This window comes from Protopterus annectens, chromosome 3.part0 (assembly GCF_019279795.1).
Source record: "Protopterus annectens isolate FY-2018-M chromosome 3.part0, PAN1.0, whole genome shotgun sequence".
Lineage (NCBI taxonomy): Eukaryota > Metazoa > Chordata > Ceratodontiformes > Protopteridae > Protopterus > Protopterus annectens.
The window spans coordinates 493,231,799-493,258,379 of record NC_056731.1 but is presented as its reverse complement, the minus strand read 5'-3'; the positions used below and the strand labels follow the sequence as shown (position 1 = coordinate 493,258,379).

The window sequence follows — 26,581 nt, the reverse complement described above, 5'->3', positions numbered from 1 at the left end:
TACTGACCTTTGTTGCTTCTGGGGTTTGGTGAAGAGTCAGCATCTCCTTTTCATGTTGCCTCTGCCTCTCCTCCTCAGCATCCAGGCATAGCAGATGTTCATCGTGTTTCACTGTTGCAGTCGTAACGAATGGGTTATCCGGCTCCCAGTAGCCCTCAGTCAGCCAGAATACCAAAGGTGAGTAAAAATGACATTGGCTGCCGTCAGTTGTAAAGGACGTCAGGGCATCCCATACAAAAGGAGGCAGCCGACGTCACTTCCTCTGTCTCCCTTACCGCAGAGCCTGAAGCAGAAGCTTTTCATGCATGAGTGCCGGTCAGCAGTTTACCTTTGTTGGTTTCCGACTATCAAAAGTTGAAGTCTGCTACAGCTAATTACCCCAATGGGGATCCTCTTTTTTTTGCCTTAACAAATGTCAGAAAAAGTTAATAATTACCTTACCTGTGGAAAGCAAATTCCCCATAGAGATTTTCATTCCTATTGCATTATCTGTTTAGGCCTTGATCATGACGTTCCCAGTTGTAATCTTTGTGCCTCCTTTAATCCGCGTACTATCCATCGTTGGGCTAAGATTTTGGCTAAGCATTTCAGAGTTTGGCCTAAGTTTGTGGGTATGGCGTCTGCCAGTCTTCAGGCTTCAGATATTCCGAAAAAACATAAGGACAAGGACCGTGACAGGCCTCTGAAATCTAAGTCCTCAGTTGAGGCGAAGTTGGTCGTCAGGCAGGAGCCAGTGAGACGCTTTTGCAGTCCCTGCAGTCCGCAGAGTGCAACCGCAGGCCGTCATTGAGTCTGCGTCCCTTAGGCCTTCAACCTCCAGTTTGTATTCTGACCTGTCGCCGGTCGCCTCTTCCGCTGGAGCTGGTACTACTAAGCGAACTCCGGGGTCTGAGGCCTCTGTTTTGCGATCTGATAGCAAACTGCTTCATGCTACTGCTGCTTCTTCAGCAGTAGCTAGGCCTCCTGAGTCCTTCAGGCTGGCAGGTAAGCCTTCCATCTGTAAGCCTGTGAAAAGGCAGGCTCCAGTTCCTTCTAGTTCTCCTCAATCTCTGATGGTTAAAATGGCTAATGATTTGTTAACTCTTATCAGGGGTTCTCAGCCTCTCCCTCCTAAAAGGAGTAGGGATGTTTCTCCTGAGGTTTTGTCCTGTTCAGGATCTGTTTCTTTCAGCATTTCTGCTGATGAAGAGGAATTTTCTCGGGCTTTTTCTCCCTTTGAGGATTCAGATGCAGAGGAGTCCATTCCTTCTGCTTCTCCTCCAGAGGATTTCTCTTTTAGTGACACTTTAAATACCCTCGGGGAGCACTTTAAATGGGAAAGCCAGGATTATGCCCAATCTAAGAAACGGATTAGGGAGTTTCTGGATTTACCTCAGCATAAGCCTCTTGCTATTCCCCCTGTGTTGGAAGTTATTGATGTTTTTCTGGAAAATTCCTTGTCTCCAAATTCGGTTCCCCCTGCTCCCAGGAAACCTGACAGGTACTGCAGAGTCGCTGATTCTCATCTACTTCTTTTCAGGAACCCGTTGGTGGATCCGGAGGTTATTTCTCAGGGCCCTAAAGGAGTTAAGGCCACTGTTACCAGGAATTCTGTTCCTTCGGACAGGGAATCTAGGAACCTAGATAGGTGGGGCAAGAAAGTTTATACCTCTGCCACCCTTGCCATTAGGGCTACCAGCTGTCTTTTTCACATGCTGAAGTACCAACAGCATACCTTGGAGGCTATTAAGTCTAAGATTGCAAATGTTCCTCCTTTGGCAGAGAGTAAAGACATGCAGGATTTGTTGAATTCAGCCACTCTGGTCAATAAGCATTCATTACATTGTGGTTTTGACATCCTTGAGGCCTCCAGTAGGGCTATGGCCACTGGATCTGTTATTAGAAGGCACGCTTGTCTCAGAGAACAGACTCTTCCAGAACCTGTCAAGGCTAAGCTTTTGGATGTACATTTGCATAAAGACAAGCTTTTTGGCAGCAAAGCTGAGGAGCTGCTTAAGAGGATGGAGGATAAGGCCAAGTCCATGCAAACTGTTAAAGATTTTCTACAAGTTCAACCCCCTAGCTTCAGCAGAAATTACCCTTCCAAGACCTTTCCTGATACCAGCAGACAGAACCGTTCCAGGACTAGGGGTTACAAATCTTCTAGTGGGCAGACTGCTACCCCTCAAAGGTCTAGGCGGTGGCAGGCTTCCACTTCTAAAGCGGGAAGCTCCAAGGCTGCATCTCAGTCTAAACCCTCTCAATGACCTTTTATAACTTCTACCTATTCTTGCTTGCCCAGAGAGTCATTTAGGGGGAAGGTTGGCCTTTTTTTTTCATATGTCTGGGCCTCTATCACAAATGATAATTGGGTGCTCAGAACGGTGTCCCTAGGGCACAAGTTGTCTTTCCTCACCTTTCCAGCTCTCAAGGGATTCCCAGATGTTCCTCCAAACCAAAAGGCAGTAGTAGAAAAACAAATGTCTTTGTTTCATCTGGGAGCAATAGAATCAGTTCCTGCTCAGCAGGTTGGCCAGGGCTTTTATTCCAGGCTTTTCCTAGTTCCAAAAAAAAGGCACCTGGTGTCCTATCCTAGATCTTTCCATTCTGAACTCTTTTCTAGTAATTCTAAAGTTCAAAATGCTCACTCTGCATCAGTTGCTACCACTGCTAGAAAAGGATTCCTGGCTGGTAACCTTGGATCTCAAAGAGACTGATCTACACATCTCTATCAGGGAAAGTTGCAGGCAGCATCTTCATTTCAGAGTGGGCAAGCAACATTATCAGTTCTCTGCACTGCTCTTTAGCTTATCTCCTGCTCCCAGAGTCTTCACGAAGTGCCTGGCCCCAGTCATTGCTTTTTGCAGGCAGAATAAAATTCAGATTTACCCGTACTTGGATGACTGTCTGATTCAAGCAAGTTCTCAGGAGCAGCTACTAAAGGATTTGGAATTTGTAAAGACTCTTCTCTCTTCCCTGGGTTACACTTTCAACGAGGAAAAATCAAAAATGGTACCATTCAAGGAGATAACATTCCTGGGAGCGAGTCTGAACACAGCTGCCCAGATGATACATCTCACCCAGGAGAAGCAGACAACTCTTTCAGTTTACTTCAAGGACTTGGCAAGCCTGTCCCAGCTCCCTGCAAGGAAATACCTGCAAGCTCTGGGATTCATCGCATCTTGTATTCTCATGATTCCATATGCAAGATTGCATATGAGGAAATTGCAATTGTACCTCAAGAACATTTGGTGTCAACACACACAGGATCTGGATGTGATAATCCCTCTGCTGCTTCTATTTCCAAACATTTGGCCTCCAACTCAAGACTGTTTAACTCCATACAGATTTTTAAGTCCTCTGTGGAAAGGTTGAGCTGTCCATTCTCTGAGAGATGTACATCTCCACCGCCAGTCTGATCTTCCTCCTGGTTGCTATTCTCTGATGCAGCTGTGACTAAAGCTGCATGTCTGCCTTAGTTAGGTTGGCATGCACCAGTCCTGTAGCGTGGCATATCTCAGCCAACTGGCTCCTTGTCAGCTTACCATACTCCTCTGCTGACATGCTTGCCTGCTCTCCCCGACTAAGCTAACAAAAGAAATAAAACAGTTATGATATGAACTCTGAATGTTCACTGCATGGCTTATTTAGAGTACAAAAACACCTTCAATGACCACTGTACACAAGCTACATGAATTCAATATGCACACCACTACAAGCCAATTAATATGTGATGTGGCTGTCTCACCACTATCAAACAATTAATATGCAACGCCCCTGCACTAGCACTAATCAAGGAGCCTCAGTCCTCACCAGTGAGGGACGTGCACATTGGGAGGGCAAGTACACACAGTAAAATACAATTTCACCTAAGAGCACACAGATCACAGTCAGTCTGGGGCTGGTTTCTCCCTCTCTTTCCAAATCCCCAATAAGACTTCCCACTGGCACAGCTATAGGGTTCAGATCTCAGCCGAATGGTCAAGCCAAACCTCCAGCACCCTCTCTGTCCAACCAGTGCTTTGCGCCCCTTCCGAAGTAGCTCTCTCTCTCTCTCTCTCTCTCTCACACACACACACACACACACACACACACACACACACACACACACACACACACACACACACACACACTTACTTTGAGATTTGATTTATATACAAACATACAGGCACTCTTGGGGAAGGCTGGCACAGGTTCACTAGATATGCCCCCTTCTCCCCAGACTATAAGGTAGTACCATCTGCTACCAACCACTCTTATCAGCTACCATAAGGCCCTTCCTAAAGGGTGACCAACTCTACTGTGAATGTTATTATTATCCAAATGGTAAGTATGTCCAAGACTTGAAGGCTGTTTTGTTAGGGATGGCCTGTACAGTGTTACCAAATACAAGCAAGTACTCTAAGAGCTTAAATATCTCTAAACAAAACCAGCCAAAATTAAAAGTTTTAAATATTTTTAATGTTAAATAATAAAAGAACCAGACAATACTCAATAACTCAATACAAGGACAACAGAATTCAGAATCATAATAAATACTTTAAAATAACATTGCGGGACAGTCTCACATAAATACAGAAAACATCTAGACTGATCTCACTATTTTCCTATCTATCTCTAAGGGAGATACTATGATCTAAGTCTTACTTACAGAGCAAGGCAAGTGCTGGTGAGATGTTTATAGGTCCAGAGGCAAATGCAAAATGCACAGACTTTCTCTCTGAGATAGTTCTTAAGTTACTATCAAATATTTCTGCTGGGTCATCTCAGATTACATCATTCTTGTCAACTCTGCCTTAGTTTCTAGGCTAACAGCTTGAAATTTAACATGTGTCTGTGAAAAATACTACTCTCAGATGTACAGCTGCTAGGAAGCCACAGAGCAATGCGACAACACTTTACATGTGAAACCTAGTAATTATCTGTCTCAAGTCAATAGAAATAAACTCTAGCTGTAGACATTGTCTTCTAGCTGTGGTAAACACAATCATATAACTCTTTACTTATTTTCTCAGAGTTTGCAAGTTAACTCTATGTCCCAATTTCTACTATGAAAGCCTATGTTTGCACAGCCATATAGTCCATACACATTTCTGTTCTTTTCCAGCAGGGTGCACTGTGGTTACATTTTTGAAGGTCAGCACATAACATGCAGGTTGCTTACATTTGTAGACAAGCCTATGGATTGTATTAATATTTACAATGAGACAGAATTATTTACAAAATTCTAGCTAGTTGGGCTGGCAGCCTTCATGCATGCAACTATATCCGGGCCTGAGTAAAAGTAATTCTGCAACCACTTATTAGCATGGTATTGAAATAGCAAGGACCCCACGAACACTAGTCGTTGACTGAAATCATGAATAGTTTTTTAAAAATATTTAAAACAAAGTGTATGTTTGCACTTCAGTCATTGAGTCACTTTACATCACCTACTGTCTTTGGCATGACAGTTGCACAGTCAAAATGGTCAAGAATAAATCTGTATCCACTTGCTATCAGTGGATTTAAGTGGCATGTAATGCAGGGACAATTGCTGAGACCACTAATTAACAAAACATCCATAAATAAATATAAAACAAAAAGTGCAAGCAAGTTCACAGTTAAGTCAGCCACTATGAGGTGGTTAAGTTCACTCTTGTAAAAGATCTCAGAGGCTAGAAGCTTATCAGTGTCTATGCTAACATAGTGAGTATTGACAAGCACCCAGATTTCACACACACTAATATGACAGTATTTTCTTGCTAGGAGCCTGTATATATTAAGGTTTGAAGCAGTGTCTGCATACAGACTCACAAGAAATGTGTTTGCATTAAGCAATCAATCTGGCTTTACTTTCCCTGCTGTCACTTTAATGTTTCAGGGGATCCATGCCTTATATACTCTTCAGGCTATCAACTTCTCTTCCAGATGATTCAGACAGTTTTTCTTTCACGTCTTGCTGTCACTAGGCTTTTTTCATCTGATTCAGCAACACAGCTTAACAGTGCAGTGATGAAAATCCTTCCTTGCCCTTGTATGTGGCCTTTGAGGAACTTTGGGCCAGGTGCCCTCTAGCATATTTGAGTTCAACACTGTAGATTCATTCAGAGGTAAGGAGTGAAGAAAGATGACTTAAATTGAATATCACAAATGGTTTACCAGATGAAATTCACAGTTTTTTCCCTTTAGATCTTTAGTAAGTAATGTCTTTCAGCTTTTCCCATTTAGGGGTTGCCACAGCAGATGACCAGTCTGCTTATGATTGGCAGTGGATTTTTACGGTGACGAGTTACCAGCCCAGCACCCAGCCTTCAAAGAAGGCACATCCACCCACTCACACGCTCACCTACCTGCATGTCTTTAAAGTTTACTCTACCACGGGGAGGACATGCAGACTCTGCACAGAAGGCACTCTAGCCAAGAATCGAACCGGAGAGCCTCTTGCTGTGAGGCAACAACGTCAACCACTGCACCACCACAACAATACTTTCTTTACACCTTAGTAACCACTGACTATTCTTTGGGGTTTCTCCACTCTCTCTATTTTCTTACAGATTAGGAATAGAAAAATGCTTCTGCCACCATTACTGCTATATGGTGGTCAAACTCTTAATGGCCATACAATGAACAGAAATAATAACCAGTTTCGGCATTTGATCATTCAGCTTCTAGCAGCTTCTAGGTGGCTGTAGAACAATGTTATCTGAATTCAGAATCATTTAGACTGGGAAGTCTTTTTCTTTGCATTATTTTAGAAGTTAAATCTCACTTACCCATCATAACTCTCAACTATCCAGATTTCCATAGAATGTCCAAATTTTTGTCTCACATTTTTTTTATCTGTTCCTCAAAAAAAATTGTTTTATTTGGCAAATCATTGAGGATTGACGATACAAAATATTGAATAAATAAAAGGACAGAAATAGTACACAACAGAAAGTTAAGTGATACAAGCTTTTGCGTAAAAAAAAATGCTTTCTCAAGTAACTGAAGAGCTCCACGTAAACCTATATATCAAAACATCTAACATGTGAACATAAACCAATCACAAATCTGGTTCACATGTTCGATGTTTACAACAGTAAACAGGCTAAAATATTGGAACTACTGCAACACAAGTCGAATTCGACTTCTGCAGTACGAAATCCCTTAGCAGGCAGTATGGTCCAGATCGTACTACACAGCACTACCAGTCATATTTTTGGAGAGGGCAAGCCTCCCCACACCCCTGCTACTTATATATATTCCAGCTCCAAGATCACACTACAGTGCGGAAGAGAGAAACTCTCCCAATCTGCCCTGTCCCGCGATCTTACCGTATTCAGACTGCAGGGATACCTGTAGCCGACGTTGTAAAAGTTGACTGCATATTAATAGTCTGTCTTCCAGAGTAAACATTTCAGTGTTCTGCTAAAGGTATCTCTGCATTCTGAAAATCACACTTGTCACTTCCACACAAGGCACACTCGAAATATTGATAGTAAACCTTATCTATCTATCTATATATATATATATATATATATATATATGTATATATATATATATGTATATATATATATATATATACACACACTTCTGTCCCATTTACAATGTCACCTCTCCTTTAACCTTCAATTACTTTTGTGGCACTAAAAACTTAAAACTGTGTAAAATATCATTGTGAAACATGCTTAGCCTGTGCATTTGAAATATTCAATCTCCTTATATCATAATGATGTTGTGCTATTCTGTCCCATAGCCTCCTCGATATTTTTACATTTTCTTAATCAAGTAATTAGAGTGGAATACTATTTCACTACCTTGTTCTACTTTCTGAAAATGTTTATTCTCTGTGTTTTTGTTCTTTCAGGAGGTAGAATGAGATACTGAAGTAATCTTCCATTCCTCAACTGATGCAGTTAGTGGAATGTGAAAAAATAGCTCCTCACCCTCCTTCAAAGGGATAGTAATGAAAAGATGAGCCACGTCACCCGTTAAAGATAAACAGTCATCCGATAGTTCACCGTGCTCTTTAATATCTGAGTTTAAATAACTGTTTTTTGTTAATGTTGATACACATTGTGTTTTGGTTGAAAAGAAAAGATGTTTAGGGACAGTAATCAGTATGCTAATAAAGTGCAACTGCCATTGAGTAAACATTATTTTGGGACACAATTATGTTTCTGATCAAGGTCTAAATCAACAGTGTCATGAGTTCAATAATTCTAATGTTAGACTTGAGGATATTCACATACGGGATGGCCAGGAGTTGAATCCCCACATTTTTTTGGTTACAGGAGGGAGTGTACTCTTCAAATACACTGAAACACACTGAGAAGGGAGGAAGAGGGAACAGGAATGGAAGAGCAATGATAAACTATGTGGATTTGTTGGCTATGTATCAGCCTAGTTAGCCTTTTTTACAATGTAATGGTTTTAAGATGTTTAATTCCAGTGCTTTAGAAATTATACCAGTTTATTTCCATCTCTTTCAGAAAGGCTTTTCTTTTGTGCAAATCTCATGTTTTAATGTTAAGACTCAGTTTAGGTTCATAGGTAGGTACTAGGCTATCGGCCCAAGGGCCTACATAAGCCTAGCCAACAAGGTTCCCTGGCTTACGCCACCCAAGAAAGTTATTTTCCTGTGCCACTGTTGAGCAGAGACACAGAAGTGATCCCAGGGGTGTATTTCCTATTTCCCATCCACTCATCAAGATTTTTCTTGGAGTGCTAATGAAGAACTTTGCTTGACATAGATGGGTAGCCTGTTCCAGAGTATGGGAAGTCTCTGGGACAGGAATCTATCCCTCCAGCATGTCCTGTTTATTGTGGTGACAACGTTTAGGTCCCTAGAGCATGTAGCTTGGAGGGATTGGGATTTATTTAGGTGTAGCATGTCCAACAGCTCTGGGTTTGACATAGCTTTATATGTTAGGCAAAGATCACCTCTGAGTAGGCGATATGCTACGGAGTAAAGCTGCAGTTTTTTGAGGCGGTCAGTGTAGGGCATTTGTTTGAGGCCAGTAATCCTCTTTCTGAGGTACTTCTGTGGCCTTTCCAGCTGCTGCAGATGTCTTGTGATGTACATTCCAAAAGGGACGTTGTACTGTATAATGGGTCTAATGAGTGTCGAGTAGAGGGGAACAATGACCTCTTTTTTCCTGGATGAGAGAACCCTTTTATGATGAGGTGTACCACATAGAAGGACTTCCTGACTACTGTGGCGATGTGACTGTCAAAGGAGAGACTACTGTCCACCTGGGTCCCAAGGTCTCTTATCACGCATTCGGTGTTAAGTAGATTGCGGTCTTTGTGGTAGTTCATGGGTACAGAGTTTTTACCAAAGGGGATGACACTACACTTTTTGGCATTGAGCTTGAGGCCATAGCTCTGACACCAGGCATCTGTCTCAGCGAGACCCTTCTGTAGGATGTCCACATCATTTGGGGACTTGACTATGGCTCCTAGTTTGCAATCATCTGTGAACTTCGTTAGCCAGAGGCCTTCTGTGTTAGCCTGTACTTCAGAGAAGAAGATACCAAACAGGAGAGGTCCCAGGACAGAACCGTGTGGTACTCCACTTGTCACTGCTTTGAGATCAGATTTGGAGTTTGCAACTTTTACAGTGTGGGTTCTGTCAGTGAGCCAGTTGGCAAACTCATCTTGTGACGTAGGGATATATACCTAGTTTAGTGAGTTTAGCTATAATTCCAGAATGGGGGAAGATGTCGAAAGCCTTGTCGAGGTCAAGATAAGGCTGTGTGAACCACCTTACCCTCATCTACGGCTTTGGTGACTACCTCAAAGAAGTCGATCGGGTTCAGGAGGCATGATCTGCCTTTCACAAACCCGAACTGGGTGGGATCCAGAGTTTGTAGGTTACCAATGTCTTTGTTTATGAGTTCCATCACGATACGTTCCATAGCCTTGCAGACCAGGCTCATCAGGCTAATAGGTTGATAGTTCCCAGGATCAGTGGTGGCTCCCCCTTTGTGGAGTGGGATAACTGTTGCTGTGCGCCATTCAGAGGGCACAAAGTCTGATGCGAGGCTATTATTGAACATGGTGCTTAAGTGGGGAGCCAGTTCATTCTGAAGTTTGTGTAAAACGCAGCCTGGGATGCTGTGTTTTTTGGCTTTAGAGAGTGCAGCTTTTACCTGCATAGCTGTGATTACAGGGACTCTGCATTCTTCCTGTATAGATATGGGCCCTTTAGGAGGTGAGAGGGGGGTAAAGTTAGCACTGAAAGTATCTGCCAGGATGTTGGCAATATTAGTTGGTTCTGTAATTTTCTTGCCTTTGTGCTGTAACTCAGATCAGATGTGGGTGTTGCCATAGAGATTTTTGACATGGCTATTGAATGCTTTGTGGTTGTCCTTGGAATTAGTGGCAATTTTGTTTTCGTAGCTAGCTTTGGAGGATCTTATAAGGGATCTCAGCTTCTTACTGAGGCTGACCAGGGAGCTCCTCCACTCAAGGGATTTTACTCTCTTTTGCAACAGTTTCTTCCTTCTGTTGTACAGTTTGTTTATGGCAGGGGACCACCAGATTGGCTTCCTTTTCTTGGAGGATAGCATCTTGGTTCTGTTTGGGATGGCACGATCCATGCAGTCATGTAAGTGCTTATAGAGTGCATTTGTGTAGGATTCAGCAGTTGTAACTGTATTGTCCATCTGCATGGGTGTCATGAAGTTCACCACTTCTGTCTTAAGAAGCATGAAGTTGGCTTTGAAGAAATGTTTTACTGTGGTTTCCTTAATGGGGGGTGAGGGTGGGATGTGGATATCAAGGGTGATTAGCTTATGGTCGGATCGAACCAACGAGGAGTTGACTTCAGGTGTGGAACACCGGTCACTTACGTTGGTAATGCCTAGGTCTAGGATATTGTTGCCCCTGGTGGGGGTGTGAATAAGTTGATCCAGGGCATTGGAGTTTATGAATTCCAGAAAGCGGTGAGCTAAGGAGTTGGTACACGAGTAGTTTTCCCAGTTAATGGTGGGGTAGTTGAAGTCGCCCATTATTAGGGTGTTTGGTTGAACCGTAATATTTTCCAGTACTTCAGGAAAAGAGGAGTGGGAATCCTGGGGCATGGTGGGGGATCTGTAGCAAGCTATAATTTGGATTGCAGTTTTGCCCAGAGTTATTTGCACTTGGATAACTTCGGATGCATTATGCTGAGCAACTAGCCTGGAGGTGTGGATATCCTTAATGAATATGGACACACCTCCGCCTTTGGTGTTTCGGTCCAGCTAACATGGCCGAAAAGTGTGGTATGAGTTATAGCCTGGTAGTGCAGGGGTGCTGTCTGGAGCCTTGAACCAGGTCTCGGTCACTGCACAGATATCGATGTTCTCCATTTTAAGGAGTGCCTCGAGTGAGTGAGTGCGTGCATTTTGAGATTTAGACTTCTAGCATTGAGTAGCATTACCCTCGGTTTTTGCTTGCCTGTTCCTGTTATGGTGGTGAATTTGTTATTTGAACTTTGCCTAAAAAAGGCACTATGGGAGCAGCAAGAGCCTTAGCCAGTATCCGGAATCCCAGGGGCGACAGGTGCAGGCCATCTGTGGCAAAGCATCATGGTCTGTCGACCATGTTATCCCAAGCAGACATATACTGGATCCCCTTAGAATGACACGAGAAGCTTAGCCAATTGTTGAAGTCAATCATTTTGTCCTTGTACTGCGGTATCATTCTGGCCGATGGCAGAATGCTACTCAGGACTAGGGTCATTCCTGCCTGGGCCACAAGATCGGAGAGCTCTTCCATGTCTCTCTTCATGTAGCCCAGGGAGGTACGTCTCAGGTCTTTCACACCAACATGCACAATGACAGAGTCATATTTCTACTTGTTGTGGAGTGACCTGTGTGCGTGGGTTATGTGGCAGGTTATGTGGCAGATCCTGGCACCCGACAGACAGCTGACAGTAACCTTCTCCTTGTTTAGCCTGGTGAGTGGGTCATCAGTGTGCCTGACTTAGTCACCTATGACTAGTGTGTTGGGTACGTTGTTTTGCCTTATTGGCTGTGGTTGAGTGGCACACTGAGTTTGTGGGCTATGTGTCATTTGGGTTGTGTTGGGGGATGGAGGTTGTTTGCATTTCTGCTTTGGAGGTCTCTGTTGCTTAGACAGATTATTATTGAGAGCCTCCGCGAATGTTTTTGTGTTACTATGTGTGGATTTTGGTGGTGTGGGTTTAGTGGGACTATGTGATGAGTGTGGTGTGGTGCAAGTGTTTACCTTCTCCTCTTGACTGTCAAGTTCAGTCTTGGTTGGAGAGAGCTTTACCTCCAGTTTGGCTAGATAAGTGCATCTCTCACAGGTTGTAGTGTTGGGTAGTAGGAGGAGAGGGTTGTCTGTGTACATGAGGCAATTTCTACATTGCCTCAAGATGCCCAGATTCATTAGATAGAAAGGAGAGAACACTGGGAGCTGACCCTTGGACATGCCTGAATAAAAAACTATTTTCCTCTAGATAAGTGAGGAAAGTGAGTACAAGAGCAGTTTTTCTCTAAGCAAGTGAGAAAAGTAAGTACAAAAACTGTTTTTCTCTAGGTAATGAGGAAGATTGAGTGCTTTAGTAATTAGTAGCTTATTTAGTGCTTACAAGTTCTGAACAAGTGCTGAGCATGAATAAGCAAATTTAAGTGCTAAAACTAAGAATCTGTATCTGCACTAGATGAGTTACAGGACAGAAACAAGTGCAAATGCAGGCTTTCAAATCAGGCAGTTGAGAGAGATGGAAGAGATTGCCCAAACGGCCAGTAACTACAATTTCTGGGCCAGAACCATTCGGTTACCAAGTGCTTTACCACTCCCACTGATAAGCTAGAAGGCTTCCCTCCAACACAGAAAGGCTTGGGGGGCTCATACGCTTATATACAGTCCTGGATACAGCAAATCTGTATCTGGAACACTAGTTACAGGAAAGGTAGGAAACAGGCTTACAGTTTGTTTTTTTTACAGAAAAGTAGTAAAAACAGTAGTAAAAACAATTCACATGCAGAGCAAGCTAGCACACTTGAGTATGTAGCAGTATTAGACCAAACACAGTTTAAAAATGCAATTAAATTAAAAAGGACTAAAAGCAAGTGCAGAAAGAGTTTATTAGGTAGAATGTGGTAAAGAGATGGGACTGGGGTAGTGTCCCAGATCAAATCTACAGTGGGGTGGGCAACTGCAAAAGCCACCAAATTTAAACTACAAACCAAAAATAGGAAGGGTGGGTGGAACAAAACAGTTTCAACAGAGATCTAAGCAACAATTAACAAACTCTATAACCAAAAAATATATACTCAGCTCTTCTAATCATGCAGTGGAGGTTAGCAGGGCCCTTTAAAGATGCAGGCACTTAGAATCCAACTTTCTCTATAAAAACAGCTTCAGTTATTTCCTGAATATGTGGTTGGGTTCAAGCATGTAGGCAGTGAGATATTTCTCTGTGATACATTTGATTGGGGACACACAGCTGAAGTGACAGATGCAGAGAAATATGGGTGTTATGAATTCCTTATGGGCAAAAGAGAAGCACACACTGCTCTTCCCACAGCTGTAATAATGAAGTGCATGGTGGCAGAAGAAGTAATGAATGTTCTCAATGTACAGTGCATGCTTATGTAACTAAAATATGTAGAAGTGTGCTACATCATGGATGAAATATTGCATGCTACTGTTGTCTCATTTATGCTCCAGTATGCATTTTAAGTAATGTTCCCTAGACATTGTGAAGGGAGTAGTGGTCCACACACACACCAGTTATACAGGCCATGTCCATTGTCCACTGTATATTTACTGCCACTGACATGCCCACTGGCCAGCCTGTTGCTGATGTATACCATACTGCCTGCATTCTCATGTTGTCTTGGAGGCCCTGGACATTATTTTCACCTGTGCATTTGGGTATTGACGTTGTGGACATGGTACCACATTCTTATGCTCACAGGGAATTCACAGCAGACATTTTCCTCAGCAGCTGAATGTCTCTACAGCCATATGTCCCCAGCCAAATGTATTCTTTGGCTCACAGGGAATTCACAGCAGACATTTTTCTCAGCAGGTTAATGCCTCTACAGTCGTGCTTCAGCCAAATGTATCACAGGGAAATGTCTTGCTACCTAGGCATCTGAACCTATGTGGTTATGTGATGAACACCTGGTTTCCATGTATAGTTGCACTGCTGTGAGAGTTTACACTAAAATTGTAGTTCTTAGCCAATTAGGAGCCAAGCAAATTTGCCATAAACCCCTATATTCTCCCATTACTGTGGTTTGCTCCAGTGCTGTCTTAAACATTATAGTTTTAATTAGGACCCAAGTAGACCTATTCAAGACACACACCCCAAGTACAACTACTCTTGTAATCCACAGAGTAAATATCTACAACCACAGATAATCTCTTTCCTCTCGTCTCTCTAACCAGCTTATTGGAAATGGGTATCCTGAGAAAATGTAGCAATTCTCTCATGTTTATTGATAACCACCTGCTATTCAAACTGACAGTGTGAGATAGATGTGATTATACATTACCACTGGAGATAATGCGTTCGCATACTATTACCAGTTTCTCAGAAACAGACACCACATTATGCCTGTCACTCGGAGTAAAGACTGAGCACATAGACTCACATATGCTGAGGCTCTTAAAAGTAATTCACCCAAAAGTAATTCACCCAACCTCAGAAGCCTTATAGATGCAGCTGTAACAACTGGGATCCTTGGCAATCTCATAAACATTCTGCCAGTGCAACATCCACCACAACCACAACACACATGGTTTAAACTCATAATCCCATAAGGCAAACCTTCACCCAATATCATGCAAGAGACAGATGTTCTACTCATTAAGCTGAGCAAGGAGACTGTCACGGTCAGCTTCCTGTCATGAGCTAGGATTTGTCAGATTGCACATACATTCAGGTCACTGAAACACAAGTACCGGTATGACTCTGCCATTGTAGATGTGGGTGTAAATGACCTGAGACATACCCCTCTAGACCACAGGATGAATGATGAACGTGATGTAGCTCTTGGACTGTGTATCCCAGGCCATATGAGCCTGGCATTGAATAGCATTCTACCTTCTCAGAGGATGCTGCTGCAATATGAGCAGAAAATAATTGACTTTAATGATCAGTTTATTTTTTTATGTCATTCAAAGAGGATGTAATGTTTTTTGGCTTGGGAGAATATAGGTTCATAGGTAGATACTAGGCTATCTGCCCTAGGGCATTTATAAGCCTACCCAGAGTGTATTTGGCTTCCGCCTCCCTATTAGATTAGCCTACTGTGCCTCTGTAAAGTAGGTCACAGAAGGAACCCTTTTAAGATTAGTTTACTGTGCCTCTGTCTAGCAGGGACACAGAAGAGATCCCAGGGGTGAATGTGCGATTTCCCATCCACGCGTCCAGATTTCGCTTGAAGAGGGTCAGCGTGGGGCTATGTCTAACATGATTTGGGATTCCATTCCAGAGTGAGGGGAGCCTCTGGGAAATGAATCTGTCCCTCCAGCATGTCCTATTTATTTTGGTGCTGAGGTTTAGGTCCCTGGAGCATGTAGCCTAAGGGACTTGGATTTTTTGAGGTGGAGCATGTCCATTAATTCTGGGTTTGACATGGCTTTGTACGTCAGGCATAGATTGCCTCTGAGTAGGCGGTAAGCAACTGAGTAGAGCTGGAGTTTATTTAGTCGAGCTCCATAGGACATCCGTTTGTAGCCCATGATCCTCTTGGTGAGGTACTTTTGGGGTCTCTCCAGTTGCTGCAGGTGTCTGGTAAGGTACATCCCAAAAGGGGCATTGTATTCAATTATGGGCCTGATGAGTGGCGAGTAGAGGGGCACAATGACCTCTCTAGATCTAGATGCGAACACTTTCGTGATAAGGTGGGCTATATAGAAGGTCTTTCTAACCACTTTGGCAACGTGATTATCAAAGGAGAGATTACTATCTATGTTGGTCCCCAAATTTCTAATTACTTCTTCTGTACTTAATGGATTATCACCTATGTGGTAATTTGTGGGCACCTTGTTTTTCCCAAAGGGGATGACTATGCACTTTTTAGCATTTAGCTTGAGGCCGTGGCTCTGGCACCAAGCATCCATCTCTGTGAGACCCTTTTGGAGGATGCTTGTGTCAGCTGGAGATTTGATTATGGCCCCCAGTTTGCAGTCATCTGCGAACTTTGTCAGCCATAATCCCCCCCGTGTTAGCCTGAACCTCAGAGAAGTATATACTGAACAAGAGAGGTCCCAGAACTGAGCCCTGTGGGACGCCACTTGTAACTGGTTTGGATTCGGACACGGCACCTGCGATTCTGATCATGTGGGTTCTATCTCTGAGCCAGTTTGCAACCCATCTTGTGATAAAGGGGTTGATATTTAAGCTGGTAAGCTTATTTATGATGCCCGAGTGGGGTATTGTGTCGAAGGCTTTTGCGAGGTCCAGGTAGGCTTTGTGGACTACCTTACCCTCATCTATGGCTTTGGTAACTGTTTCAAAGAAATCAACTAGGTTTAAGAGGCAAGATCTGCCCTTAACAAAGCTGAATTGGGTAGGGTCCAGTGTCTGGAGGCTCCCAATGTCTTTGTTTATGAGTTCCATGATAATACGCTCCATAGCTTTACAGACCATACTAGTCAGGCTTATGGGTCGATAGTTTACGGGGTCTGTTGTGGCACCACCTTTGTGGAGTGGGACCACTGTAGCTGTACGCCATTCTTTGGGTACATATCCTGTAGTAAGGCTAAGTTTGAACAGTGACTTAATGTGAGGGTTCAGTTCTTCTTGGAGTTCGTGTAAGACACAGCCTGGGACACCGTCCGGTCCCATAGATGCTGTGTTTTTTGCTTTGGAGAGGGCAGCTTTCACCTGTGCATCTGTGATGTCAGGGAGGTTACATTCAGTTGGGATAGGCATTTGCTCCTTTTGGGGGGAAGGGGGGGGAGAAGTTTGCGCTGAATCTGTCTGCCAGGATGTTTGCTATGTCTGTAGGTTCGGTACATTTTGTACCGTTATGCAACAATTCAGAGCATATCTGGGAGTTTCCGCCCATGTTCCTGACATAACTAAAGAAGGCCATGTGATTATCTTTAGTGTCTAGGGCAATTTTTCTTTCGAAGCTGGCCTTTGATGATTTTATGAGGGATCGAAGTTTCTTGCTAATACTGATCAGAGATTTCTTCCCTTTTTGGGATTTTGCTCTGTCATGTAGTAGCTTCATCCTTCTGTTGTATAGCTTATTTATGGCCGGGGTCCACCAGACCGGTCTCCTGTTTTTGGAGGAGTGAGTCTTGGTTTTATTTGGGATAGCACGATCCATGCATTCCTTCAGGTGCTCATAGAATGCATTTGTAAAGGATTCTGCGGATTGGGCTGTATTATCCTCTGGCCCAGGGGCTTTGAAGGATTCCACCTCAGTCTTGAGAAGTGCAAAGTTGGCTTTTGAGAAATTCTTTACAGTGATTTCCTTGGCTGGGGGTAGGGACAGGATATGGATGTCCAGGGAAATTTGTTTATGGTCTGATCTTACCAATGAGGGGTTTACCTCTGTTGTGGAACAGAGTCCCCATGTTGGTGATGACCAGGTCCAATGTGTTGTTCCCTCTTGTAGGAGTGGTGACCAGTTGTTCCATTGCATTAGAGTTTATAAATTCAAGGAACCATTGGGCGAGGGTGTCTGGGCTTGAGTAGTTTTCCCAGTCAATGCTTGGGTAGTTGAAGTCACCCAATAACATAGTGTTTGGAGAGACCTTCATATTCTCCAGTGTTCTCAGGAATACCAAGTGGGGCTCCTGTAATAGAGAGGGTGTTCTGTAGCAGGCTGCAAACTGAAAGGCAGTTTTGCCCGCTGTTAGTTGCACATGGATGGTTTCCGATGCTTTGTGCAGTGCCACTAACCTGGAGGTGTAGGTATCTTTGATGAATATAGATACTCCCCCTCCTTTTGTGCTTCGGTCCGAGGTTTGGGGCCGAAACGCATGGTATGAGTTATAACTTGGTAGTGCTGGGGTGCTGTCAGGAGCCTTGAACCAGGTTTCTGTTACTGCACAGACATCGATTTTCTCCATACTGAGGAGAGCCTCGAGTGCGTGCATCTTGAGGTTTAGACTTCTGGCATTGAGTAGCATTACATTTAGTTTTTTTATTCTTGGGTTGTCTATGGAGGTGGGTTTGTCCTTTGAGCCTTACCTAAAAAAGGCACTATAGGGGTGACAAGAGCCTTGGCCAGTATACGAAAGCCTAAGGGTGACAGGTGCAAGCCGTCCCTAGCGAAGCAACGTGGCTTGTCGAGCATGTCATCCCAGGCAGACAGACACTGGATCCCCTTTGAATGACACCAATACTTTAGCCAATTGTTGAAACTGATCATTTTGTCTTTATACTGTGGCATCATTCTTGGTGAGGGCAAGATGCTACTCAAGGTCAGGGTCATACCAGCCTCGGCTACATGGTCAGAGAGCTCCTCTATGTCTCTCTTCATGTAGTCCAGGGAGGTACGTCTCAGGTCATTTACACCAGCATGGAAAATGACGGAGTCATACTTGTACTTGCTTTGGAGTGACCTGAGTGCTTGTGTTATATGGCGGATCCTGGCACCCGACAGGCAGCTTACAGTGATCTTCTCCTTGTTCAGTCTGGTGAGCGGGACGTCAGTGTGCCGGACAATAGAGTCCCCTATAACAAGTGTATTTGGTGTGTTGTTTGGCCTTAAGGGCCGTGACTGTCAGGCACACTGATTTTGTGAGATATGTGATTCGTGGGTATTGTTGAGGGGTGGCTGTTGCTTGGATATCTGCTTAGGAGGTCTTTGCTGTTTAGGCAGATTTTTATTTAGAGCCTCCGAGTATGTTTTTGTGTGTTTGTGTTGGGTATGCAGATGCAATAGGTCTGTGTTAGACTGGATTTGTGGTGTGGGTGGTTACCTTTTCCTCCTGACTGACTGTGCCAGTCTTTGGGTTGAGAGAGCTCTGTCTCCGGTTTGGCTGTGTAACTGCATCTCTCACATGTATCAGAGTTTGTTGGAAGGAGGAGAGGGTTGTCTGTGTACATAAGGCAATTGTAACATTGCCTCAAAATTCCCAGATTCACCAGCTGGACTGGAGAGTAACCTTGAAACTGACCCTTGGACATACCAGATTAGTATAGGGAACTGTTTTTTTCACTGATCAGATTAGGGAAGGGAACTGATTTTTCACTTGATCAGGAAGGACCAATCGGGAGCCTAATACTTATGAGAAGTCAAGGAGGGTGTAGTGCTTTAGTTAGTTAGTGTTTCCTTACAAGAGCTGAGCAAGTGCAGGGCTTTAGAAAGAGAATAGAGTGATTACTTTGAGAGTTTGAACAGTTCTAAGCGAAAAAGTGAAGAGCAGACTTTGTGGAGCCTGGAATAGTTTAAATGGCGCTGCCCTACACTGCTCAGTGCACAAAACCGCGCAAAAACAGAGTTGTAGGGTTTTGAGAGAGGGAGATCAAGGAGTTTAGAATTGACCCAAAATGGCCAATAAAACTACAGCTTCTAGGTAGTAACCACTCCTCCAGAGACAGGCAGGCTGTTCAGTGTTAACCACTCCCACTGGTGACACAGAGACTTCCCTTTAGCCCAAGCAAGCACTGGCCTTCTAGAAACTTCCAAACAGTTCAGAACAGCAAATCTGTAACTGAACTTACTTAACTTTCAGAAAGTGGGAAAAAAGCAAGGTTTTTTTTTTTTTTTTGTAGTTTAAAGGTAGCAGAGATACACAAGCAGCAAAATAATCACAACAGTGCAATAAATGACATCACACTTGAGTGCTAGGTCAAAATCAGGTAAAATACAGTTTTTAGAGAGAAAAATAATTTTAAATTAAGTGCAACACAGGAAATGCAGTAAACAGGCTCTAGATGTGTTCCAAGTACTGTTACTGTTACAGATATAAACTTTAGCAAGCCGGAAAATGCCAAAAAATAGACGGCAAAGCAATAAAACTTAACAAAAAATCAGAAGAAAATACTTAAAATCACAAAAGTGGCTCCTTTTCTTCCCTCAGCGTTTTCTCCCCTTGGTGTAGGTGCTTTAGCAACAACTAGCAAGCCTGAAAAGGCGCCAAAACCACGAGGCAGCCGGATTTTAAGAGAGACAGATCAAGGAGTTTAGAATTGACCCAAAATGGCCAATAAAACTACAGCTTCTAGGTAGTAACCACTCCTCCAGGGACAGGCAGGCTGTTCAGTGTTAACCACTCCCACTGGTGAACACAGAGACTTCCCTTTAGCCCAAGCAAGCACTGGCCTTCTAGAAACTTCCAAACAGTTCAGAACAGCAAATCTGTAACTGAACTTTCTTAACTTTCAGAAAGTGGGGAAAAAAGCAAGATTTTTTTGATTTTTTTTCTTTTTGTTGTAGTTTAAAGGTAGCAGAGATACACAAGCAGCAAAATAATCACAACAGTGCAATAAATGACCCCACACTTGAGTGCTAGGTCAAAATTAGGTAAAATGCAATATAGTTGACAGACCAATCTGCCTCTCTAGGGATGGTCTGCACTTGTCCCTTTTAGGCTTCAAGATATTGGCTAAAACGGTGTCCACACCCATACTTCATTTTTTTAAGTTGTCAACCTGATGGACCCTCCAAATAGCAAAACCAGCCCTGCATAGACTAGAGGTATTACTGCTCACTGTCAGGAGTCTAAACAAAAAACTCCACTCCTTGCAAGCTGTCCTCACCCTGGAGAATGTTGACATCTTCACAGTTACTGCGTCATGGGTTAAAGCCACAGAAAGCACCCCTCAAGTGCAAGGCTGTAATGCCTTCCAGACGTTTAGATCAGATATTGCACAGAAAAGGACAAAAGGTGGAGTTGTCTCAATGTTTGTCAAAAATAGTCACACCTCCAGACTGGTCAAGCAGTGTGATGCACTTGAGCCTGTCCTTGTCCCCCTCACCATAATCTAAGTCCATACTACATCTTTGCAAGCTATAGCCCCCTACTATGACCCAGTTCACCCATACTTCAATGAACTGCAGTCACTCTGCATTGAGGCCAGCACTATACTTCTGTGTCACTTCAACTTACCCCACTATAAACTGTGAAACATATTTAACCTCCAGTTCACAGGCCTAGTAATTCCTGGACTTTGTCAGCACAAATGTTCAGGGCCACCTAGTCCGTACACCCACTAGAGGTGCTAGCATCCTAGATACGATTCTCACAAACATGGGGGAACTTTGCACTCATCAGTGTGCAATGTCTTCCCTTGTCCAATTAGACAATAAAGCTGTGTCCTTGAAAAATAATTAGAACCTGTGACCCCTTATAATCCTCAAACATTTAGTAATTCTTCCAAAGCAAACTTCCTACTACTGAGTTATACTCAAAATATCAAGTCCCGCCAAACCACATGGACTTTGCTACCATCTGGAATTGTTCAGAGACCCTTTACTATCATGTAAACAGCTGCATTGAGGCAGCTGTACCCAACCAAAATAAGCTTAGAACTAACTCAAAGAACAAGCCACTCTGGTGGAATCTCAGCATTAACAAATTGTATAACAAAAGACAGAAAAACATAGACAAAACAAGAAAGTGCAATGCTCAGCAAGGCAAGAAGCCCCTCATCATACTAAATAAGCCACCCACAAGTCTTAAAGTCCACTAAAGCCAATTTTGAGGTAACGGTATCCTTGCAGGCAAAGGACAATCACCAAAGCCTTCTTCAGGTATATCCATGACCTCAACGTAATGCAGAACAGTGTGTTGAACTAACAGTAAATGTAGCCCTCTATATGGAGCTGGAGGATGTAGCAAACAATACTTGCTGATTAAGTTTAACTTCTGCTTCACTCCATTTCTCTCTCCACCCCCAGCACCTCTCAAGAGACAGCCCCTCGACCATAACCCCCACACCATCACTAATAAGCAAGTCCTCAATACACACTACATGGCAAAAAAGTAATGCATCTGTGGGATGAGATAATATCCCTTGATGCCTCCTAATTAACATGAAAATGACTTGTAGAGCCCTCTAAAATCTATGTTCAACTTTATACTTCTAACTGGCTTTGTGCCTTGCCAAAGGGATGACAGTAACAGTTAGCCCTTTGCACAAGGACGGGCCATCTAGTGATCCAGGTAACTACAGACCTATAAGTCTGATAAGTCTCATTTAAAGCCACAGAAAGAATTATGGGTATTGCAAATAGAATATGAAACATTCATACATTGGATCCAGCACAGTTTGGTTTCATAAAAGTTAGATCATGCCTACTCAGCCTGGCTGACTTTTTCAAGAAAGACACCAAGGCTATGGACAAGGGGAAAACTATACACACTGCCCTTTTTGAGTTTGCCAAAACATTCAACACTATTCTCCATTCAGGCATTGTTGGCAAACTCATGAAAGTAGGTGTAAAACCCCACGTCACCCGTTGGATAGCCAACTGGTCCGTAGGAGGTCAAGGTAGGAGACTGCACCACCACTAAAAGGTCAATGACTAGTGGAGCGCCCTAGGGCTCACTGCTGGGGGTGCTACTTTTTGGGAGTTCAAGCCAACATCAAAGACTTCTGACCATATGCGCTGACTGTAAGCTTGGTGCAATCATAGAGTCTCCCAAGGGCACTGATCCTGCAAGAAGGTGTGTCCCAATCTAATAACTGGTGCCAAAGCCATGGTCTAAAACTGAATGCCAAAAAATGTATAGTAGTATCCTTTGAAATGTTGGCCACCCCAGGAAATTGTCACAGACAGTACACCCCTAAGGGTAGACCCAGTGTTAAGGACTTATGAACATAAGTGGACAGTGACTTGGCCTTTGACCATCATGTGTCTGCTGTTGTAAGGAAATTATTCTGTATGGTGTATGGCATCCAGCTCTAAGGGGGTGTCACTGTCCCCCTTGAATAGCCCTTATTAGATTGGTCATTGAGTACAGTGCTCCTTTTAGTATGTACCTGACTAGGTGTTTGCAACAACTCGGATGCTTACAGAGGTTCTTCACAAAAAAGTATCAAAGGTATTAATCACTTGGAATATGCAGACCACCTCAAAGCCTTATTGTTCTTTGTCTCCTACAGACTACTTAGAGGTGATCTATACCTAGCTTACAAGGAATCATCTGATCAACTTGCTGCACATATGCAAGTCTAACTGCATTAAAAATACCTGATCAAAGGACTTAAAGCCTCATTTGCAACATACATACATGTTGGGGAGGGGCAGGTACATGTCTCAGAGTCTACCCCTATCCTGGAACAGGCTTCCTTTCCATATGAAGTAGAGTTCATCCCTGACAGTATTCAAAAGCAACTTGGACAACTGGATGGGGAACTGGAAATTTACCCTTGGAACTGACATCTATGCCCCTGTTGGACAGAGGCAGTTTATTAATGCTCTGCCACCTAATCCCAACTAGATACCCCTGGGTAATTTATTCTGTCATTTACAAATAGGAAAACTTAGCAAGGACTAAAAGGCTTCCTAGGGCCATTAGCCTGTTAATCACCAAGAACCTCCTTATGTGGCTATTAGGAGAGTGGTGACATCATACAATGGAACACTGCTGTGGTTGATTTTCTTAGCATCTTGGCCAGCATCCCTTCTCTGACATTTCTAAGGACTTCAGAAAAAGTTGACATAATATCTTTGTGCCTCCAGTTGAATCTCACAAAATTAATGGACAACAGAAGATGCATTTTTTATAACTATTCATATGGTTTCTTCTGGCAAAATGGCACACTGATCTTATCCCCCTAGTTGCAGAGAATGCAACATCTTAAGGCAAATCCTAGTATCTACTAAGATGGGTAAGGTCTTTGTTTCTATTATTTCTTGCTATTACCTGCACTGTGCTGATTTTAAACAAATCTAAGGCATGCATAGATATAGGGATATCTATTTAAAGTCGGAGGATTGAATTACTGGCTTGGAATTGTAGGTGTGTGAATTGGGTGAATATGTTCTAATTCTGAGGTACAGAAGTCTGAGTTATGAGTAGTGCAGGGGACTTGCCTCCCTGCAGAAATGCTGTAAAAGTGTTACAATAGCAAGTTTCAGAATTCTAGTTTTGTTCAGAATCACAACTTAATTATGGACTCTCAATATCGGGCATCACACTTCTGATATGAAGCATAATTACAATATCTACTAGCTGGTCAATACACAGTTTGTAATGCTAGATATGAAAAGTACTCGGATAGCTTTGTTGACAGTAACGAATCATTGTCTTTCAAAGGAGTGCAGACTTTATCTTGCGTAATTCACTGGAATACAGAAACATCTTTTATTACATCTGCTAGCACATCTAAAACCAAACACTGTCATGACTGTTCGTTATTGACTGCATCTCTCCCTCTGATGTAGTGCCATGGTAATGCACATCTTTGAGATTTGTCTGCCAACTGGTAGGCAGTGTGTAAATTATTAATTTGTGTTCTTTAACTGGATGAGCAAGTTAACTCAGAATGGACACTTGTAGCCATTGCCCTGGCCAAAATACAATACCGCCAGATGTCAGTGAAACTCAAAGCTGTAATAACATAATCTATTAATGTGCAAGTATAGCAGTAAACGTATCTCAGAAGTTCCTGCACCCGCTAAGATTATCAGCATATATTACGAGTAGTTTGTGATGCACATAACTTTTGCCTCAGTAGAGGAAACTATAACTATTTTTTTAAGTATTCACATATATTTTGTCTGCTGACCTCCCTTACATTTGTACTATCCCTGTTCTTTTAATCAATGAGCTTGTGACACTGGAAGAGAAATGTTAGTTTGTATAACTAATACAGTATTTTATTTTTCAGGGGCAAATATGGATCAATGGTTTTAACTTGGGTCGTTACTGGCCTGCAAGAGGTCCCCAGATAACTCTGTATGTTCCCAGGCACATTCTCTCTACTTCTGCACCAAACAACATTACAGTGTTGGAACTGGAAAAATCCCCATGTGATGTCAAACCTTGTGTTGTAGAGTTTGTGGATACACCTGTTCTGAATGCCACAGTTTCTAACATTTTCCCTGGTAGAAAGCTCTTTGCAGGAGGTCACTAAATGATGGACTTTTAATGCTGTAATACATTTTGTACACGGTTCTTATTTAGATACTATTGTGTTCAGATATTCATTCTTGGTGATTAACAAAACAGGAAAATGTTGAGCTAAATGTATTTGATCTATCCTGGCACTTATTTTTAACAGTGCAGAACTATATGCAGATCTCAGGGACTTTCATTTGTACTGTTCAGTGGGCTTTCAGTCAGAAGTGAGAACTGATTGGTATGTTTTTGAAGTGAACCAATGTATTCATCGTGAAAACCATCTGACATCCAGTCTTTGTAAATATGTGATACTGTGGTAATTTAAAATGGGCAAGTGGGATCACAAGATACAGTAAAGGTGTGGGGGGAAATGGTTGTTTTTCCATTAGCCTGCTTGCTTTCTCAGGGTATCAGAAACAATTTCCTTGAACTGGTGAGCTCTGTGACAAAAAAGGGGGGGGGGACCCAATCTTATACAAACACTTCCTTATAAATGCTTCAAGTAGTTTGCACTTTTGACATTTTTAAAACATTTGAGTGAAAGTGGCTTCATCTTTTCCTGCACTACTCTGCAGTGTTGACTGTTCTGAGTTTCAAAGCCAAATTATGGATTCATTCTATTATATTTTCTTTCATTGTAACTTATTCTTTGGGACAAGTAAAGCATGCTCAGGCCTTCATAGTTGAAACAGTTTTTGGTTCTTTAGGTGTGATACTCACGTTATGTTATAGAAAAGGGAATGCATTTTACTGTGAGTTTATCACCAAATGAATCTTATTTTTCCCTAGTGTCATAAGATTCCAAAACTGGTGGCACTGAGATAGTGGTATTAGACACCCATCGCTTTACACAGTTTATTTCTGAATTCCCACTTTAATATAGCTGAACTTCAGCCAGGTGTCAGATGAGCTGAATTGTCAGTATAACATAACGCACTTTCATTAATCACTCAGCTTGCACAGTGCTTTGTTCCCAGATAGTCGTGATATGCACACAACACATTCAGCAAGGCAGACTGATGGTGGGTGACAAATTCTCAACATGTGCCTTTTTCTTTTTTAAATCTTTTTTTTTTTTTTTTTTTTTTTTTTTTTTTTGCATAAGCTCAGACTCTCATAGTAGAAAACATGTTTTTCTGTTTGTTTTTTCTTTTAATTTGCAAATAGCTGTTGTATTCTCTTCAATACTTGTCACATCATTTGTTGTATTTTATGGTTGCATTTGCAAGTTGGATTTTAGAATTTACTGTGAAGTTCTGTCTTACTATGGGAATTTCACTGTGCAAAGTCTTGCTGTGTGAGGTGTTTTAAAGTCAGTGTGTAAGTGCTCAGTCTCTGTTAAAAGTGATTCAGAATAATGTTTTTTGCGTAATATAATTATATAGTGACAAAAATAAAGAATGTTGTTGTCCAGGGATTTTCTTTTGCATTTTTTGAAATTGTCTTCCTTAAACCAGAAAACATGAATTGTTTTAAAATACTTTTAAGCACTGAGTTGCCATTGTTTCATTGGCTAAATGGAGTCTGTATAGCTTTTGTGGTCTCCATTCCACCTGGCTGTCAAGGTGTCAGTGATATAAGGGCGGGTGCTTGTCAGAGAATGCCATCTTTATTCTTACCACAGTGTTCA

At 42.5% G+C, this 26,581-nt stretch overlaps 1 protein-coding gene across 1 annotated transcript in view; it reads left to right on the top strand.

The window, feature by feature from the left end:
- LOC122796445 (beta-galactosidase-like) overlaps positions 1–26,368 on the top strand; it is a 948,601-nt gene extending 922,233 nt beyond the window's left edge. The window contains exon 19 of the mRNA XM_044064920.1: positions 24,719–26,368. Coding sequence (XP_043920855.1) covers positions 24,719–24,964 — 246 coding nt within the window. The 3' untranslated portion in view covers positions 24,965–26,368. The remainder of the gene's footprint in view (positions 1–24,718) is intronic.
- Positions 26,369–26,581: the final 213 nt, after the last annotated feature.